Source organism: Lampetra planeri, chromosome 9, assembly GCF_965212315.1.
Source record: "Lampetra planeri chromosome 9, kcLamPlan1.2.h2, whole genome shotgun sequence".
NCBI classification, from domain to species: Eukaryota; Metazoa; Chordata; class Hyperoartia; order Petromyzontiformes; family Petromyzontidae; genus Lampetra; species Lampetra planeri.
Window position 1 is genome coordinate 11,943,353 of NC_136115.1, and position 19,884 is coordinate 11,963,236.

Below are 19,884 nucleotides of genomic sequence, written 5' to 3' on the forward strand. Positions count from 1 at the left end.
CCCTGGCGTCAGAAGTGCCCGAAGACCTCAAACCCCCCCCCCCCCCACCCGGGCTTGAGTGCAAGCCCTCTTGGTCATTGTTGGCCACAAATCTGCCCGGGGAGAAGGACCTATGTCAAGAACTGTACATTTAGTTGACGGATCGCCTTGATCTTGTTGGTTTCTTTGTGTGTTGTGGGCAGTGGCGGCTCCTGCAAAATCTCTCAGGGGGGGCAAATGTCTGGATGATTGATAAGGATAAGGTCCACCCATGCAATGGATAAATTAACAGCTTAAGCATGTAAAGGCAACTTCACTTCTTTAATATTAATGAAAAATAAAGTGACTCTTACAATACATCTTGTTTGTTTCTATACTCAATATTAAAACAAACCACTCAAGTTTATTTTATTAAAGATTCCACTAGGTGGCAACAAATTATATTGTTGGATGAAACGTGCTTACGTATGATGACGTAAGCACGTATGATGACGTAAGCACGTTAGGGCGAGCCCTCCCGGAAGCCATAGAGAATGCATTGCAGCGCCCCCATTCGAAAAAAAACATCTTTGAATGTAAGTCTATGGGACCACTCGGGGCGATTCTCAGCTGGAGGGAAATCGCCCAAAAAGAGGCGGTACTCCACAGAACGTAGCATGACGCTGATTGGACTATATCCAGAGGCTGACAGTGACGGCTAGCGTGACTCTGTGGTTGAATGACATTGGTGGTGCGTCGCCCAATCGCCCTAATGAAGAAATCGCCCCTGGTTGTGGGCGTCCGTATGTTCAAAATGTCCGGGGCTGGACGGGATCATCGCGGGGGTTGCGTGCGTGTGTTGTTGTTCGCATTTTGGCGTTATTGTTGTGTTATGGGTTTGGTTGCGGTGGTCCGCATTGGTTTCTAAAGTGTAAGTTGTTCTTTCAACCCTTCCACAATTGTTACGCGTTGTGTTAAATGATTGATTCGGCCTGACAAGAAAGTGGTTGAAATTGTGTTAGCCAAGGACAGCTATTTTTTTAAGAAAGGGGGGGGTGATGTAAAGACAGTGCGGAGCAATAGCGGGACAGTATGGTTCCCCGGGACCATGGTTACTAATGGACGTGCTAATGATGATTGATGGGACGAGCGTTGACAGGGTCACGTGAGGGGGAGCACGGGATCCAATGGCAGGAAAGTGTAATTAAGGCGGTGATTGACAAGAGCAGGTGCGGCGAGGAGAATTCGGGATTAAGGGCGTGGCCGGACAAGACGAGGATAAGAGCCAGCACGAGCCGGAGCTGTGGGCTGTTTGGTGTGGGGAACCGTTGTCGTCGCCGCCTTGGATCGGGTCGTCTCCATCGTCTGAGAGTTGTCTTGGGACTAGAAGCTATGTTGTCTCTGAATAGAGTTGTCTCACTACCCAAGGGTACAGTCACTCGCGGTTACTTGTTGAGTTGTCAGTGGCCTTTATTCATAATAAGTATACAGAAGACAAGACGGTGTCTCTGAGAGCTATATTACAAATGTATACACATCCCATCTGCCGCACAGCCTCTGGGAATGCATCATTTCAGCAGTATCGCTTAAACCCAACCAAACTGTGGCCTGGTTTTAACATTCCGTGTCGCATTAGCAGAGTCATACTCGCTTGCACAACAACAACTGCCAGATGTCTGTAAATTATGTTACAGTATACAGTATTTGTCAGAGTTCTGCACTTTAACAAAAGCCACTCGAGAGAATGCTCAGTATTTCACGGGAGGATACAGAATAACCACAGCTGTCTGACTGCTGGTGATTAAATGTGTGTTGAAACCATTTCAGTTTGCTTATGTTGAACCAATGCCGCTGAAAATACGCACTCGGAAAGGCTCATAGGATGTTTCCTTTTTATAACTTGTTTTTTTTTTAATGGGGCAGGGCTAGATATGGTAAGGAAGATGAAGTATGAATACATTTGAAGGTTAACATGAAGCGTGCCATCAGAGTAAATATGGTCAGAAATAGGAAGTTGCGATGAGTCCGGGTACACATGCAGGATGGACGATTGCAGATGAGATACAGTGGGCGATCGAGGTACATACCTGTCAACCCCTTATCAGTGCCTACCCTTTTACAAACCAATTCTGACCTTATTGGTCACCCCGTGCCATTATACATCTCAACGTTCACCCTACAAAATCCCATCACAAGGGGGAAACATAAATGAACAAAAACATGTTTTGCCCGTATTGAAACGGCTGCACACCGTATGGACATGAAAACTCAATTTTCCTGTACAAGAATACAGGTAAACCTTATGGGTTGACGGCTATGGAGGTATAGGGGAGGTAAACGACAGATGTGTGGGGTCACGGTGCCACCTGCCCGGGTTAGACCGGACAAGTCCGGGCATCTGGCGTCTCGTGTTCCGGTGGCAGTAACTGATTTTGTACCGATCAGTCTTTATTTTACGTGCCGATATCACCCTCAATTCAAGTAGGCATCAGCGGGACTGTGTCAAGACATCGGGTGGCATTGAAGTTTAACTTATTTTTTAACAGAATACCGCACCGGTTTTTTTTGTTTCGACCTTGGGGCTGAGAAATATGTCCGTGGAAAAAGGGTGGCAAACCCCCAAAGTGCCGTTTAACACGTTCGTCTTTCGCGACCAAAACACCTTTTATTATGGACATTATTCAGGCTTGACGGGTGCTGCTTGTTGCAATCCGCTTGGCGTCCTGCTGCCCTTTAGACCTTGACGCAAAGTTGCGTCAGCGTCCTGGCGGTTGGCCAGACGTCACGAGGGGGGCGGGGCCCGACGTCACGAGGCGGTGCGGGGGCGGGGCGAGGGCGTGGTCCGCGTGATGTCACCAGCCGCCGCGCCCATCTCCCCCCGCCCACCTTTGACTGCGTCTCTCTCGCAACCTCGCTCCCACCACACGCCACTTTCCAGCTCCGGCTCCAGCTGCTCGCGCGTCTCCAGCTCCTCTCCGCGCTCCTCCAGGTGAGGAAGAGAGAGCAGGGGGAGAGTCAGCGCGCTGCTCGCCGTCCTCACCGCCAGCTCCCCGCCCTGCCCTCGCGGCCCCGCGGCTTCTCTCCGCCGCGCCAACCCTGAGCGCCATTGCGGCCTGGCGCGACAGAAAGCCTGCGCGTTATCCTGCTCATGCTGCCGCGTAATGCTCGACCACGGCCGACGCCGCGCGCGTGGCTCCTGCCCGAGTTTCCTCGAGCGCGAGGCGGAGGCGCGATGCGTCGTCTTCCGCGCCGAGCAGCAGCGGCGACGACGGGCGGCTTAGGTCGCCCTCGTCGGCGCCGTGTCGCGTAGCGCCGTCGTGTGACCTTGGCGCGCGGTTGGGCGGGCGGCATGGGGCGCGAACAGCGCCGCGCTATTTATACTGCGAGGGGGGAGGAGGAGGCACGGGTTGAGGTGCACGCGGGGAAGCAAGACGCGGCGGCTAGGGCTTTAGATGCCGCCTCTCTCCCATCTCCCACACCGTGTTTGCAGTAGTGCGGTACCACCCGACAGTGCTGGGTTGTGGTGGCAGCGAGGAGCAGGGGGGGGGGTTAATGCGCACTCGAAGCGAGCCGTCCATCTTGCACGCGGCGGCGCAGCGCTCTCTTCTCTCTCGCTTTCTCTCGTAGAGATGTTCGCTCCGCATGCTTGGGTGAAACCCGGGACAGTCCGGCAATTGGGATCTGTGAGCGGTTGGCAGGAATCGATTTGAACCTAAATGTGGTGGGATTGTGGTGTACGTTATCCCGGAATATTTTGCCGAGATTTGATAGACATAGACTGACAGAAATGTATGGGGTTGATGTGTGGAATTCGTGGCAGACTTGGCTCAAATACGTTATTCAAATGTGCCTTTTTTCCCCCTGCAGATAAAATGGCTGTCCCACCAACCTTTGTTGACCTTGGAAAGTCTGCCCGAGATGTCTTTTCGAAGGGTTTCGGTGAGTCTGCACGGTGGCCATGCGGGGGGCTGGGTGTGACTGGTGTGGTGCAGTTTAGGCTGCAGGCCGTGTGTGCCTTGCGAGATTGGAATGAGGTAGAGCGTGTCATTACCTGCATGAACCACAGTGTAAACCACTATCGTAGTAGGTTGGTGTTAATTCTTTGTAGCTTTATACTTACATAGTTATTTTGTATATATTGATAATTTACTTATCTACATAGACCAGCAATATTTCAAGACGTTCTAAGTAAATGTCATGCCATTTGATCAACGCTCCCGCGGGATGTTTCATAAATGATTTAACACAAGTCGCGACTTGATTCTCAACTTTTGCTGTTATGTAATTTGTCATAAATTTGCCGAACAGCTCTTAATAACTACGTGGCTTCTATCCCATGAGAACGTTCCAAGTTCTAAGGTGTCGTGGAATGTAACAGTGGTTAATTATATATTCATGTTTTGCTCTCAGGATTTGGTCTTGTGAAACTTGACCTGAAGACAAAGACTTCTAGTGGAGTGGTGAGTTGTAGAATTATTGGCGAGGTCACGGTATTATTAATACAAATGCCCTTGTAAGAGGATAGAGCGAGTACTGCTTAAGTTCTTAGTTTGCACTCTCAGTGACTGCATAGGGATTTACAGTTGCAAGTAACGGGCATATAAAAATAAATCTTATTTCCGTAATTAGGTTTAGTCCACGTCTTAACATCTTCTTTGTGCATGTTAAATTCGCAATGTGTGCTATAGTCATCTGAAAGCCTAAGATAGTCTACTGCAACGGCTGTGCAATATAAGCCCTTGAGTGACGTCACCATAGGGCAAATGACATTGCTTCCAGGTCATTCGACGACGCAGCCATTAGAAACCAGATCCAATCCGTTCCTTGAGCTGCATAGTTGTGTGGGGGCGACCCTATTTTTTGCATAACCTCATTTCCTCAACCTCCATGACTAAGGGAGTGATCATAAAATATGTATATATTTTTTTTGCAAGCCCTTTGGTTAGCTTGTGATCTCCCAAGCTGTAGTATATTTTGTATTTTTCTGCTCCACTTTGAGAGAGAACGCGTCCCTATTCCACGTTGACCTTGTAATGTCGCTACTCTTCATAGTGGTCTTGTTGCAATTTACTTGACTCGGTAAGGCTGTTTTAGGTAACTGGCTGCGCCCTTTTGCCTGGTTTTAAAAACACATTGGGCGACATTTAGATTTGTAGGACCATGCCATATAATTTTTTTTGAGGGATCCACATTTTTTTCAGTTTACAATTGTGACTGCACTCAGTATCTTAATTGGTTATCAACATTAATACAAGTTGACAAGCGAGTCCAGTAGAGTTTCCTTTTTTGTGGAAATTAAGTGCACCTCTTAATGATAATTTATACTGAATCCTAATAACGCCTTAGCATGCCTTTATCAGAATCTTTCGTTGATCTGAAGCTCTTTTTCACAGATGCACAGTTGGGGTGGGTCAGCAAGCTATTTGAAAAAAACACGAAATAAGAGCAAGATGGAGGAAAAAAAGCAAGTCACTAAAAATGAATATAAATAAAGTATAGATGTACAAATTGCACAAGTACATAAACTCCTGCCGATTTGACACCAATTGCAATTTTGGGCAGCAAATCAACAGCCCCAGGCCACACCAAGACAATACAGTCCCTCGATTACACAGTAAAATGGGCAAGGTTAAAAGTTACAAATCACATGGGCAAATGTGGCTGTATTATTGCAGTAATCTTCTGCTTGAGGATATTTTTTGAAGGATAATTTAAAAGGTTCCAAAATGTTGATGCTGCAATACCAAAGGCTTTGTCACAGGTTCCATTTCTGGTTCTATGGATCGTTAAAAAGCAATTGGGTGGACTTATTAGGTTTCTTGGGTTTGACAATGAGGTTAAATATTGTGCAGATTTGAAGAGGGCCCAATGTAGATTTCTTATGGTATCATGTGATGTCAGATTAGGATCGAGATATTCCACATAAGCTTTTAAATCTAAATATACCTTATTCTGACCCTTGGAACTCGTATGTTAAAACAATTGCACCAAAGATTATTCGGCATTCAAAGTCTATCTTTAGTCCTTGCTGAATATCCATGAATCCAAAGGCTGCCCATCTGACATTCTTCAATGAAGGCACCACCCTGTGAATTACATCACAGTTAATCCATTGCCCACAACCCAGAACACCACTGATAAAATCCACCAAGGTTGTGATGATTCTATAAATTTGAGAGCTAAATGGTTTAAGTCGATCCTTGGCCATTTGCAATTTTCAACCTTTCGATTATGAGTCACGCAATTTACCAATGACGCCACCGAGTGCAATTGCTAGTAAATATGTGGCCGTAATAGTCTTCAAATTGTTCCTTTAACCCCGTTTAGCCAAAATGCACGCTTTAGAGTAAAACTGATTTTTGTCGATTTGATTAAGTAGAATTGACAAATGCCGGTAGACCTTGCTTAACATGACCCCGTAGAATATTGAATCGTTAGTGCTCTGTCCTGGAGATTTTTTAAGAATAATTTTTTAAAATCGAAACATTTATTAAGCGCTTACGAGCAAGAACACAGCAGTGCTAGCCAATAACTTAACGCCCCCATCATTCGCACAGCCAATGAGAGAAACCTACGTTCTGAATCAACCAGATCCCACCTGCGAGTCTATTACGATTTGTTGTCGCGATTATATATATATTTAAATATATGGTTTTTCATTGTTAGACAGGTCAAAACTCACGAGACCAGTATACTAGTCTCAGCCTCCACCTAAAAGAAACCTCGCCACAGAAATTTAGACTTGAGGCCATCACTAAGATCATGGAGGTCCTGAAACTTCTCTCTGAGAATTACCCGGATTTTGGAGTGCAGTAGCTTCTCCAATGTCTGCCTTGTATTAGTACAGTATAAAGCACTTGCGAGTACAGTACGTAATAGTGATGCTATAAAAAAAATTATGAAATGTTTACCATTTGTATTAGTGCTATCACCGATACCCCAATGAAGCCATCCATATATTGCTCGTACGAAATAAATAATGCTGTTAGGATAACATTCCCTAAATATACCATGGTACCCTGTTCACTGCTGATTTGATTTGCGCTCACTTCAGGAACGCAGCTTGAGCGCTAGGCGAAGTCTGCCTGCAATAGCACATCCCACTTACCATTCATCCTGTACACTCGTACATAAATAATGCATCATTAAGCAAGCACGTGCTCTTAAGACAACAATTGTGTGAAAAGCTCTTGAAAAAATGACATGGGACAAATTAGAGGGTTATGGTTTGATAATGAGGTGGATTGATTCTACCATATGCACATCCCATTGTCATAATCCTCGTTTTGTAGTGCAAACCACTCGATTACTGAGGTCTGTGCATTCCATTGAAGCAAACCTCATGGACTTACGAGTTTCTAGTTCATTGTGAAATGCTAGCAATAATAGCATATTGGGCGCCTTCCCACGTGTATTTCACATCAACCGATACATGGATAAAAATACCCAAAGCATCATTCATGGCACCATAGGTTTACATGCACCTCAACCAATATGGTTTATTGCATCATGTGCACATTCTGCTGCCTCCACTCCATTGGGAAAACAGCTAAATGCCTCGGAAATAGATTTGCTCAACATCTGTCAGCTGTCATGTAGACATATCCACACCAGTGGCTCGTCACTTAAACAGCGGACACCACAGTCCCAGTGACATGTCAGTGTGTGGCTTGGTCTTTCTTTATCTGTAGTGTGAATGCGACGAGAAATAATGGACATTGCTACCTTTTAAACTGATTTTTTATCGAATCTTCCTTCGTATTCCTTAAACTGACTCGTTCAGCCAAGCAGGACTGAGTGAATGCGTCAACACTGAAAACATAACTTTATTATTGAGTGCAAGAGAAATTTGCCTTTTTAATTGCGTTTTTGCTTTCATAGTTGTACTTCTCATTTCTCAGATTGTGTGAGTAATGTAGGGCAGTTGAATTTCCTTTATTGAAATGGTAGTTGGACTCATTAATGTACTTTCGGATTTGTTATAAGACCAAGACTTCCCACAATGCATTCAGCCATTTCATAAATTTACTTTTAACATAAGTTAGTTTATAAATATGTTTTCATTTTTCGATTTAAAGCTTTCGTGACTGCAGGGATTCATCTTCTTGGTTCTTTCGGTAAAGTCACGTAGAAGGGAAGTAATAAAATAATAAAAATAAAACAATTCTCACGACGTTTCGGCCACAACGCAAGCAGCCGTCCTCAGGCGAAGACGCAAGCAGCCGTCTTCATTCTTCGCCTGAGGACGGCTGCTTGCGTTGTGGCCGAAACGTCGTGAGAATTGTTTTATTATGTTTTATTTTTATTATTTTATTACTTCCCTTCTACGTGACTTTACCGAAAGAACCAAGAAGAAAAATATGTTTTCATTTTTGAAGTGTTTGTCTAGTACTCAATATTTCATAACCCTTACAAACTCGGTCTCTGACAGATGTCTTCTGAAGAAGGCCCATTGCCCAAACGTTGTTATTCACAAATATGATAATCTTTATAAATGTAAAGGACTGCTTGTTAAATCACAGACACAGCACACAGGCATGGTATTGTTTCACTTCCTCTAAAAGTAGCCACATCCAGGTAAACACGTTTTTACTGAACCACTGATACTTAATTTCCAAATATAATGAAGACACGTGGCCTGCCAAGCCTGTAGGCCGTTTTCCACTTTTTTTTGTGACCGCTGCTGTAGCTGCGCAAACCAGCCGCTTTTCCCGTTGGGAATCTGCAGCACAAGAGATCCGTGACCCCGTGACGTCATGCACTCATTAGTATGCGGGTTGATTCATTTCCTCTGGCATAGCTCTGCAGAACTACGCAAGGCGTTTTCCTCTTCACTTTTTCGTGCGCTTAAGCTTGCCAGGTGTTGCACTACAAATTTGGCAACCAATTCGTGCGGTGATAATTACGTGTTTTATTTGTAACATAAAGTTTTGGTTTAAAGTAATGTTTTGCTTACCATTCGACATCCACTCTTCTATTGAAATGTAAAAAAATTACAACATTCTATAACAATGAAGTATATAAATTGCTGTATTCGTATTATATAGCACGGTGTTACAACAGTAGAAATGAACATACATTGTTCTGCATTAACTGGTTAAGTAGAGTAGTAATTTGCTACATGTAACGTTTGTATATATTGTTTTAGGTGTTAGTTGAATTACAAGGAATGCCTTTGTGAAATTATGATGTAATAAAAGCTGCAGTATAGATATCACCATAACATTTACACACTATCAAATATTAATATAACAGTATTTTATATCTAATTATGTGTTTAGTTTACTTACTGGATGTTATAACTCAGTGTGTTTAAAATCTAAAACCATCCCTACCTGTGGTGCATGATGCTGGATCGTCATGGTTTGGTATTTTTAAATAAAAGTTACATTACCAAATTAGATTTGGGCTGCATCCTTTAACTTTCTTTTGCAAGTTTTGGATGTTTTTTGTATTCTATATTCAATAGTTTCTGAAGACGAAATTATCCCGATGGTTCAGTGGTAAGTGTATGGCTTACATTTTCTATGTTAAATAGCTGCTCTTGAAAACCACTGTTTTGGTTGCTCTGGTTTTGTGTTTGTGCTACAGGAATTCTCTACGAGTGGATCATCTAATTCTGAGACTGGCAAAGTGAATGCCAGCTTGGAGACCAAATACAAGTGGGCAGACTATGGCTTGAACTTGACGGAGAAGTGGAGTACTGATAACACGCTTGCGACCGAGATATCAGTGGAAGATCAGGTATGTGTACCACACAACATTTTCTATCCTAATTCAAATGGTGAAGTACAAATGCATTCTAATGTTTCTGTTATTGCCAAGTGAGAAAAACGTGAATTAATTTGAACCTATTAAGCCTGTGTTTATATTGAACTTAAATGATTACGTACTCTCCAATTAGAAATTATACTTTTTTGGAGGTAAGGATTACTGTACCTGTCTTTTGAGAACAGAAATAATGGCTTATTAATCTTTTTTATGACAATGTATCAATGCAAATGTGGTATTAGTGGCCGTGTTAATAATGTACTCTGTGTGCAGCTTGCCAAAGGACTTAAGCTGACATTGGACACCACATTTGCTCCTAACACCGGGTAAGCATATGATATACCAATACTTCATGTATGCATATAAACTTTTGACCATGATGCCAGCACACAACGGCCTACTCAATTCAAATAATGTCACGGGATCTTTAATGACCACTCTGAAGGAGATGGTGCATATTTTACAGTACTACTTTTCCAGTTATAACTGGGATGGCCTATCGGCTTCGAAATCTGAACTTCTGCAGCGAATGCCCGACTGCTGGGCTATGGCACCACCTCACACTGGCAATACAATCTTTAGTACATTAAATGTTTTTAAACTACACTCAATATTTACAATCGTATACTGATAATATATTTTGTATTTTTCTTTAGTAAAAGGTAGTTTTTATATTGTAAATGCAGTAGGGTAGGTATTTTCTTCTGCTGTTTGATGTATTGTTTGATTTGTTATCTTGGAAAACCAACTGCATACTATGAAAATTCTTGCATGATATTCTCTTGATAACTTATCAACATCTGCTTTTGGTCAAAATCGTATCCTGTTTAAAATTTACGGTCTGGATTTTATCATTGGATCTGACGTTTTCTAAATTTCTATCGCAGTGTGTACATGTCCAGCGCTTTTATCAATCCACGGCTGGGTGAGGGCCTCACCACACTGCAGGGTCTTGGTGATTATTGACCATACTTTACCATGCTGGGTAGTGCGGCATGATTAAGGCGGAATAGAAACATTGAAGCATAAACCTATGATTCAACGCTGGATTTTTCTGCACTGCCATCTGGTGCACACCTCGTAGATATATCGTCTATAATCTGTTGTTCATGATGTCGCCCATCCAAACTCCAGTTTCAAACCTGATTTGCTTCCAATATCCAACAATGTGTATTCTAGGTGATTTTGTCATAGGAATTATACTATTAAAAAAATGTAAGTGTGGAGTTAGCCTGTTTACTTGTACATGAATTTTGATTTAAAGCTTTTGTGACTGCAGGGATTCATTTACTTGTACATGCTTTTGTAGAGTGTATTAAACACTCTACGCAGTGTTGCACATTTCTAGTAAATGCGACTCCCATATTTTAGTGTAATAGAATGGGTGTACTTCCCCACAAACTACACATGAAATACATCATGGAATTTAACATCACGGGTTCACTGGTGTGTGGCGTTGGATGGCTTATAAAGTACTAGCTTTACTACCCGGCTTCGCCCGAGACTTGGATTCTTGTCTTGGATTAATACATGGCCTACGCGGAGGGTGGGGGGGGAATGCGTGACGTCAGCAGGCATACTGCGTGACGCTGCCGCGTGCGGGTGACATGACAGATGTGACGTCACCGCTCACTTGCCGTGCAAAATATATCCATTATTGCGCTCCCCCCCCCCCAATACAAAAGTCTATTTTTATACTTTTGCATTGTGCACAGTCTGGAAGCTGCCCACATGCCAAATTTCAAGTTTGTTGCATGTTGGGAAGTATGCTAAACATTTCGAACAGACACACATTCACAAATGTCCCTTTTTTATATATAGATAATCCACTCCCAAAATATTATCAGATTTAACACTTGAGTTGCGATTATTTTTCATTATTACCAACAATCTTACAGTAAGTGTCTCATAAATGTAAATGTACTGTTAAAAAAATGTATTCCTTAAAATAGTTGCACATTTTTAATGACGACCAGCTGTTGAATCATGTACACTTGTTTGTTTTTCATGTGTGCTGTGCAGGAAGAAGAGTGGCAAACTGAAGTCGACTTACAAGCGGGAATTTTTGAACTTGGGCTGTGACGTGGACTTGGACTTTGCAGGCCCAACTGTGAATGGCGCAGCTGTGGTTGGCTATGAGGGATGGTTGGCTGGCTACCAGCTGGCATTTGACACAGCCAAGTCCAAGCTGACCCGTAGCAACTTTGCCATTGGATACAAGACTGCTGATTTCCAGCTTCACACTAATGTGTAAGTACCTGCACATTGTTTTACAGAATCTCTGTAATGTAGATGCAGATGGTTCCATATAGGTTATAGGGTAAATATGTTTTTCCTTGCATGCACAAACTGCCATAACGTGTTTGAACTTTTGAATTTAAAGCTAAGATATCCACTGTAAGATTCATTTCTTCCCTTTGTCGTCTCCATCCACCATGGTCCACCAAAACCACAACTCGCCTCGCTCTTCCATGTGAGATGATCTCGTCATTCCATCTCCCCACAGTGGTTGTATTTGTGGATGGATTATTTCCTTTGCTTCCCATTCTATCACCAGTCTCATTCATCATCTCGCTCATTTTCCTTCACCGAAGCTCGCTCACTTTCCTTCACAGTCAAGATGACTCAATTGCAAATGTTCGCTGGTCCATGTTCATTGTTGTGCCTTAAGCCCCATAATGTATCTCTCCATGCTTCGTTGTGCACTTTCAGTTTTTATTTCATCTCCATTGTCAGTCAATGTCACAGCACATAATATACACTGACAACGTTGAGGTATATTGGTGTCGATTTTTATTATCACGTTTAATTTTACAGAAGCACACTAACCTGCTCTCGATAGCCAGTTTCATCATGATCCTGCTGTGTTGTTAATGACAACTTTGATCATGCGAGTTCCTGTCATCTTGACTTTTTGGATATTTGGGCCTGTGCTCGGCAAATGTGTAAAAAAAAAATGCTCCATATATTTACTGTTTTGTTGCTCGAACAATTTTATTTAATTCATGGCACACATACATGATTGATATTTTATTAATTTATCTCGAGTCCAATTTGGCAGCCATCTTAACTCTCATATGAATTTGATTTTCATAGCTTGTTAAATGAGAGTATTACAATTAGGTGAGGTAATGCTTTTAGTATTAATCTTTGTCGTCATTTCTCTAATAAATAAATATTTATATTTGAGTTTTGCTGTGAATAGGCTTGTTGAGAGCAATCACCAAGGCTGCTGAAACAAGAATAATTATCATTGGCATTCTTGTGGAGAATAAAGTATATTGATCTTTATTAAAACTAGAACCCATATCTAACAGAGGGTCCCTTATCTATTAAAACATCTGGCAGTTCAGCATTGGTTGAAGCAAGCATGACTGCTAACGAGACACTGTATGTCAAAACCAGTCCAAGTTTGATTGTATGATACCAATGCTGCTGAAATTCACAGAAGTTCTGTCACTCATGGCATGTGTATAAAATATTTTTTATTTTGATGCAGAGGGACAGATATAGTAAGGAAGGTGTTATTAATTTGATCACTTTATGAATGGTTTGATAACAAAAATAAGAGCTTTAGTTTGTGACAGTTTGGATGACTGAATCCACTGAATCAAATCCCTACTCAGTCTACAAGAGATTGACCTAACATAAATTGTTATTAATTTGCCTTCACTTGAGTGAGAATGATTATATTCGGTCACTAGAGGAAAATATAGTTCTAATGAGCTTAATGTCATGGTTGGCACCTAGTATGACATTAAATACATATGAAGAAGGGAAATGGGTGTGCATTTGTCAAATCAGCTGTTTCCCTTTTTGCATCGAATAATTGAAGCATCATTTTACATTGGCGATATATAATGTGTAAAGCTTTCCGTTTTTCAAATGTCAAGTTTATTTTGTATAACCACGTGAGAACTTGACTTGGATAGTGTCATTTTCAGAAGTGAACTGGGTTACCAACATCATAAAAGCCTTAACATAAAAGCATGTACAACAATTAATCAAATAGAAATTTGAGCAAAATTTAATATAATTGAGCAAATGTAACCACATTGAACAATAAATATAAAACGGTGCAAAAATATAATTTTAAATAAAAACAGTTGGCCGCGACAAAATACTAAAAAAACCAGTAAAATCAAGCTAGGAATGGCCAAAATAGATGTTTTAGTGATTATTGTACACAGGCAAGGACAAATACAATTGCAATTAAAGTTATCCTACAAAATTGAAAGCATCAATTCTCTTTTCAGAAATGACATCCAGATTTTTAGGGCTTGAACAGAGAATAAGAACTATGTGAGTTTGTCCTCTACATATGATGAAGGGCAGTTTTCTGGGAGATGGGACCAGAGGTTTGTCATAATATAAAGGTGTTGTGACCACACTGCCACGCTGTTCTTTGATTTTTCTGAAGATCCCACGAAGTGGGTCTTCGTGTCTGTGGGTGTAACTTCGTGTTTGTGAGCCGATCTCTGCGGGCTCATGGTGGCGAGGGTCGGTTTTTCCCCCCAGTCCAACCCTGAAAACACCTAATGTCATGTTTCAACAACTATGTTCACGATTGATATTACCTCCTTGACAAAGTCTTAGATATTATCCCTTAGTTTTGTTGTCCTAAAAAGCCCACAACTCTGCATCATGTCATTGACCTCCATGTGTTCTCTAACAAATTAAATCATTTCGAGGACAAGCACATGACATGTTGGAAAGGGAAAATATATGCATATCCTTCGTATGAATGTTTGCATATGTATACAAAGCAATTACTTTTGAATATAAGCCGATAAACGTTTGCATCTTGAGGTTTTGAATGGATCAAGGCTTGCGGAATTATGATGCTCTTTATTCAGATATTACATTGACACGTGGTTTTTGATACCTTTTGCCACCTAAGTGTTCTTTTTCATGCGGCTGCCACCATCGTGAACTTAAATCACATTTTTGTTGCAGGAATGATGGAACGGAATTTGGAGGCAACATCTACCAGAAGGTCAATGACAAGCTGGAGACAGCCGTGGATCTGGCCTGGACTGCGGGCAGTAACACGACCCGCTTTGGTATTGCTGCAAAGTACCAGCTGGACTCAAACACTACTATCAACGTAAGACTGCCGCTGCAAACATCTAGGCATTGGTCTATCCTCGCACTGTTCAAGATGTTTTTTTACGTCACCATTTTTGCTTTACCAGAATGTGATTGTGTGTAGGGCATGCTTTGGATTTTGGTAAAACACATCCACTTGGACCATCAACCATCTGGAGTAGATGAATGATTGTCTCGGTGTGTTGAATCCAGGGTGGACACAATTTATTTTTAGTTGCCACCATTTTAGAATTATATGGGACATCCCTAACAAGAATTCAGAGGGCAACCTTTTCAATTACGCACATGGTTGATGTGGTATTATCCAATTTTTGTCAAGAGCGTTTCATATATTTGTATGTATGCCATTTAAAAGGGCATTGTAACCAAAATTGGGAATAGATTTTTACGGATGAAACAATAGCTTATGGGGCTCAAATAAATAATTCCTGAATATTATTTCCCTAAATGTCTACAAGCAAAAAGGCAGGGCATTTGGGATTTCTTACAGCAGGAGTTATGGGTGCACTTACTCCCCATGCATTGACAACTTCTAAAGTTGTACAATTTATTTACGTCACATCGTAGAATATTACTCATTAGGTTTCATGTTTAACGTTTTTGAAAAAAAAAAAGATTGATTACATTGTCATTTTTAAGTTGTGAAGTCACATCCTTTGCACTATTCCAGGAAAGTTGTGCCTTTTGACAGCCGCTTGTGGCATGTGCACAAATATGAATGTTGTGGCGTACACTTTTTTGAGATTTCAAGAATCGGGGCAATAAAAAAATTCCTGTTTTATGTATCAAGTTTAAAATGATTCTGGAAAGCACATATTTGTCTTTTTGGAAGCTTATAACTGCCTTCATGTTGTTGTTAAACAGTAACTAATACTTAAATTGTTTTTATCTTTCAGGCCAAGGTTAACAACTCCAGCCTCGTTGGGTTGGGGTATACTCAGACACTTCGGCCTGGTGAGTACAAGATAAATCATGTTTTAATATTCGTAATTTCATTGATTATAGGGTTATGACGTTTGGCAACATTGACAAATTGCTGTAAGATGCAACAGCTTTAGTGGTGGTACATTCCATATGTTGCTAAATTCTAAAATATATTTTTTCAGAAAATTGTCATTAATTTTCTCAACATTGTACATTCGGTAAAAAACATTAAAAAAAATTGCAGAAGAGGGTTAATTGTGGTTTCAAGTCACTAATATGCATTTTCCACATCAATGTTGTGTGTGTTACAGGTGTCAAACTTTCACTGTCCGCCCTGCTTGATGGGAAGAACATCAATGCTGGTGGCCACAAGCTCGGCCTGGGCCTGGAGTTGGAGGCTTAAAAGAGTGGCCTACACCAACTTGAGCTGTCTAGCAACGTTCTGCTGTACTTTACAAGGCAGTCATTATTTTATATCTGTGCAATTAGCTTCAAATTTAGTTATCCCATGTTACCTAGTGAACACTAGTTAACCTTAATTCCCATGTAACCCTAACCGTGTTTATTCACGTATGCATTGCGTATATGTATCCATGTTTTAGATTTCTTTAAAGCATTTAAGTCCTTGTGTTCTTTAAGTTTGTGTAAATGCATAACCGTTTTTGGGAGCCTCTTGTATATCTTGGGAGTTATTTTTTGCCTTTTTAAAATATGCACCTGTGGTTCATTTGTGCATGTTTCACTTTTCTGTTCTGTTATCTGGTGGCATAGTAAACTGCCAGGTGACCCTAACTGGCCTTCGTAGTTCTTTATAATTCACCTTTACTTGATAATATTGATTGCACACGTTATAAAAAAAATTCTGCCCTGTAAGGTACAGCATTGTCATTTTACCCAAACATTTTGCCAATGCTGTTTCTTTGCTCTCCTCAGTTGGTGTAATAAATTAACGAACCTAATTGGTAACTCTCTTGTGTATTTTTTTGAAAGTTAACCTGAGGCTGGTTGTCACGAAGCCATAAGCCACAACGTGTATGCTTGTATGTTCACAATCTATTACGTTTAAGTAACCAATTTGCACATGAAATTCATCCCTGCACATGAATTGGTCTACATTTTGTGAAGATGCATCGCTTGCTGAAGTATTGCCAATCTCTTAATTTTTATTGCAAAGGTGTTTAAATTTGGGTATGAACATTTGCCCTGTAAACATTCAGTGGTGGAATAAAAGCTGTCTTGTGTAAAATTTAAGTTCCAAATTCCTGTGGACTGTTTGGGAGCTTGTAACCTCGGTTAACTTCACAATAAAAAATAAAAGTGCATGTTTTGCTGTTTCAGCTTCTTTTGCTTTTATCAAAGAAACGATTTTAACGTGAACTTTAAATGTGACCGTTATATTGGCTTCATGTGGGTAACAGAATATTTTTTCACCTTTAACATGTGTACGGTTTACCTCTGACCCATGCATGTAAAATTCATCCCACTTGGCACCTCAATGAAGAACTGTTGTATGATCAGCTGATTCTATGGCAATAAATACAATCTTAGGGATTTCCATTGTCTGCATTGTGTTGAGTCAATATGAATTGGTCTACATTTCATGTGGGTAATAGAATAATTTTTCACCTTTAACATGTGTAAGGTTTACCTCCGAGCCATGCATGTAAAATTCATCCCACTTGGCACCTCAATGAAGAACTGTTGTATGATCAGCTGATTCTATGGCAATAAATACAATCTTAGGGATTTCCATTGTCTGCATTGTGTTGAGTCAATATGCATGCCAGTGTTTTTATAATGTCTTTTGAGACATCGGTCCTTAACATGGTCAAACCACTGGTACGTCTTGGCTGTGCTGTTTTTAAAATGCAGCTACTCTTAAATATACCGTGCAGGCAAAAGTGATGATGGTATTAAGACGATCACAAGGAATTGTAGGTCCGATTAATAAGATGCCGTAATGCCACTGGGAACTCAAATTGCAAAAAATCACTACCCAAATTCATTGACGATGTGTTATTTAAAGGTAAGTAATGGATTGGTTGTAACAGTCATGATTGTAGGGTTAACATTTTTGCTTTGCCTTTTCCATAACTAATTGTATAAAAAAAACATTTCCGGATTTATTTAAATGACAAACTGAACTGTTTACATGTTTAATAGCTAAATGAAGGTGTCATTTTATATACCCATTACCTATACATGGGTCACTACTATTGATCGGCAGGGTCACATGTTTTGGGGGTACGGTCGTCTCGGCCCTTAAGGTATCGACGGGATGAAATTCCACACCGATGCAAAGGATTAGGTGGTGTCTTCATGTGGACATATATGGTACTGCGGTAGAATGTATGGCTATGTCTAAATGCACCCTGTGCATGTGTTAACCTGAAAGCTCCCTAACCGAGACCAGAACCCCCGAAATGAGGGGTAGGTAACCAAAATAACAAGAGCTACTTTTTTCGAATTCGGTATAAAACTCAATGCATGTGAATAACGTCACAGCAGTGCTTAAAGAGCCGCAGGTTGCCGACAAATACCTTTGCTGGACATATGCAGACCTATAAGGGGCCGTCCATAAATGACGTCACGCACCTGGGGGGGGTCAGACATTTGTGACGAGGGGGGGGGGGGTTGAGAAATGTGACGTCACATCAAAATGCGCAACTTTAAATAAATCTAGACAACACGTTCTACTTATATAGATAGACTTTATAATAAATGTTTTCTCCAACAGAGTGCAGCGCCACATTAAATACGCACTACAATGACAATATTTTAAAGCGATTTGAAGCATGTTTTTTTTTTAGGGGGGGGGGCAGAGTTTTGTGACGTCATATTTCAGGGGGGGTTTGACTTTGTGACGCCGTGTGACGAAGGGGGGGGGTGTCAAAAATCGTCCAAAATCGCGTGACGTCATTTATGGACGGCCCCTAAGTAATAATATACGGCCAAGTGAAGCAGATGGTTTTAGTGTGCTTGAAGCTATTGCTTTTGTTTCAAAATCTTCCATGTACCAATTTGCTATCACAGGAGACAAAGGAGAGCCCATTGCAGCTCCTTCCTTTTGTTTATAGAAGTCACCTTGCCACGTAGCTACCACCTTAGTGCTGCGTGGAAGAGAATCATCAAATAATACATTATTTAAATGATAGCCTATAGGGATTGCCGTTGGTACGGGTATTTTAATACACACTATAGACAGGAAGGATAAGATCAAAGGGCTCACATAATGCGCATTCATAATGTATGTTGACTGATGAAGCTAGTTGTAATTACTGGCAAAACGTCGTACTCAGATTATTAATGTTGTATCTTAGCTCTCCAACACACCGATGTGCTGTACGAGTGACGAATTGGCATGTTCTGTTAACGTGACAACCGTTACTAGTTGGCTGTGTCGGTGGTGGCGGGTTTTAACGACACATTTATATATTTACGCGATCTAACTCCCCAAAAAAACCCTCTATTATGGAAAACCTATAGTAATGAATATGGCCACCAGAGAGCATAATGTAACCACACATTTAATTACTTATAGTACTGAATAAGGCCACCAGAGAGCATAATGTAACCACACATTTAATTACTTATAGTACTGAATATGGCCACCAGAGAGCATCATGTAACCACACATTTAACAACTTATAGTAATGAATATGGCCACCAGAGAGCATCATGTAACCACACATTTAATTACTTATAGTACTGAATATGGCCACCAGAGAGCATAATGTAACCACACATTTAACAACTTATAGTAATGAATATGGCCACCAGAGAGCATAATGCAACCACACATTTAATTACTTATAGTAATGAATATGGCCACCAGAGAGCATAATGTAACCACACATTTAATTACTTATAGTAATGAATATGGACACCAGAGAGCATCATGTAACCACACATTTAATTACTTATAGTAATGAATATGGCCACCAGAGAGCATAATGCAACCACACATTTAATAACTTATAGTACTGAATATGGCCACCAGAGAGCATAATGTAACCACACATTTAATTACTTATAGTACTGAATAAGGCCACCAGAGAGCATCATGTAACCACACATTTAATTACTTATAGTACTGAATATGGCCACCAGAGAGCATCATGC

At 41.0% G+C, this 19,884-nt stretch overlaps 1 protein-coding gene across 1 annotated transcript; it reads left to right on the top strand.

The window, feature by feature from the left end:
* Positions 1–2,731: 2,731 nt before the first annotated feature.
* LOC144720694 (non-selective voltage-gated ion channel VDAC2) lies at positions 2,732–17,084 on the top strand. The gene is made up of 9 exons (XM_078597655.1): positions 2,732–2,947; positions 3,826–3,897; positions 4,369–4,418; positions 9,550–9,702; positions 10,003–10,055; positions 11,752–11,979; positions 14,686–14,836; positions 15,735–15,792; positions 16,074–17,084. Exons 2-9 carry the CDS (start codon positions 3,831–3,833, stop codon positions 16,163–16,165), a joined length of 852 nt encoding a protein of 283 aa, XP_078453781.1. The 5' UTR covers positions 2,732–2,947; positions 3,826–3,830; the 3' UTR covers positions 16,166–17,084.
* Positions 17,085–19,884: the final 2,800 nt, after the last annotated feature.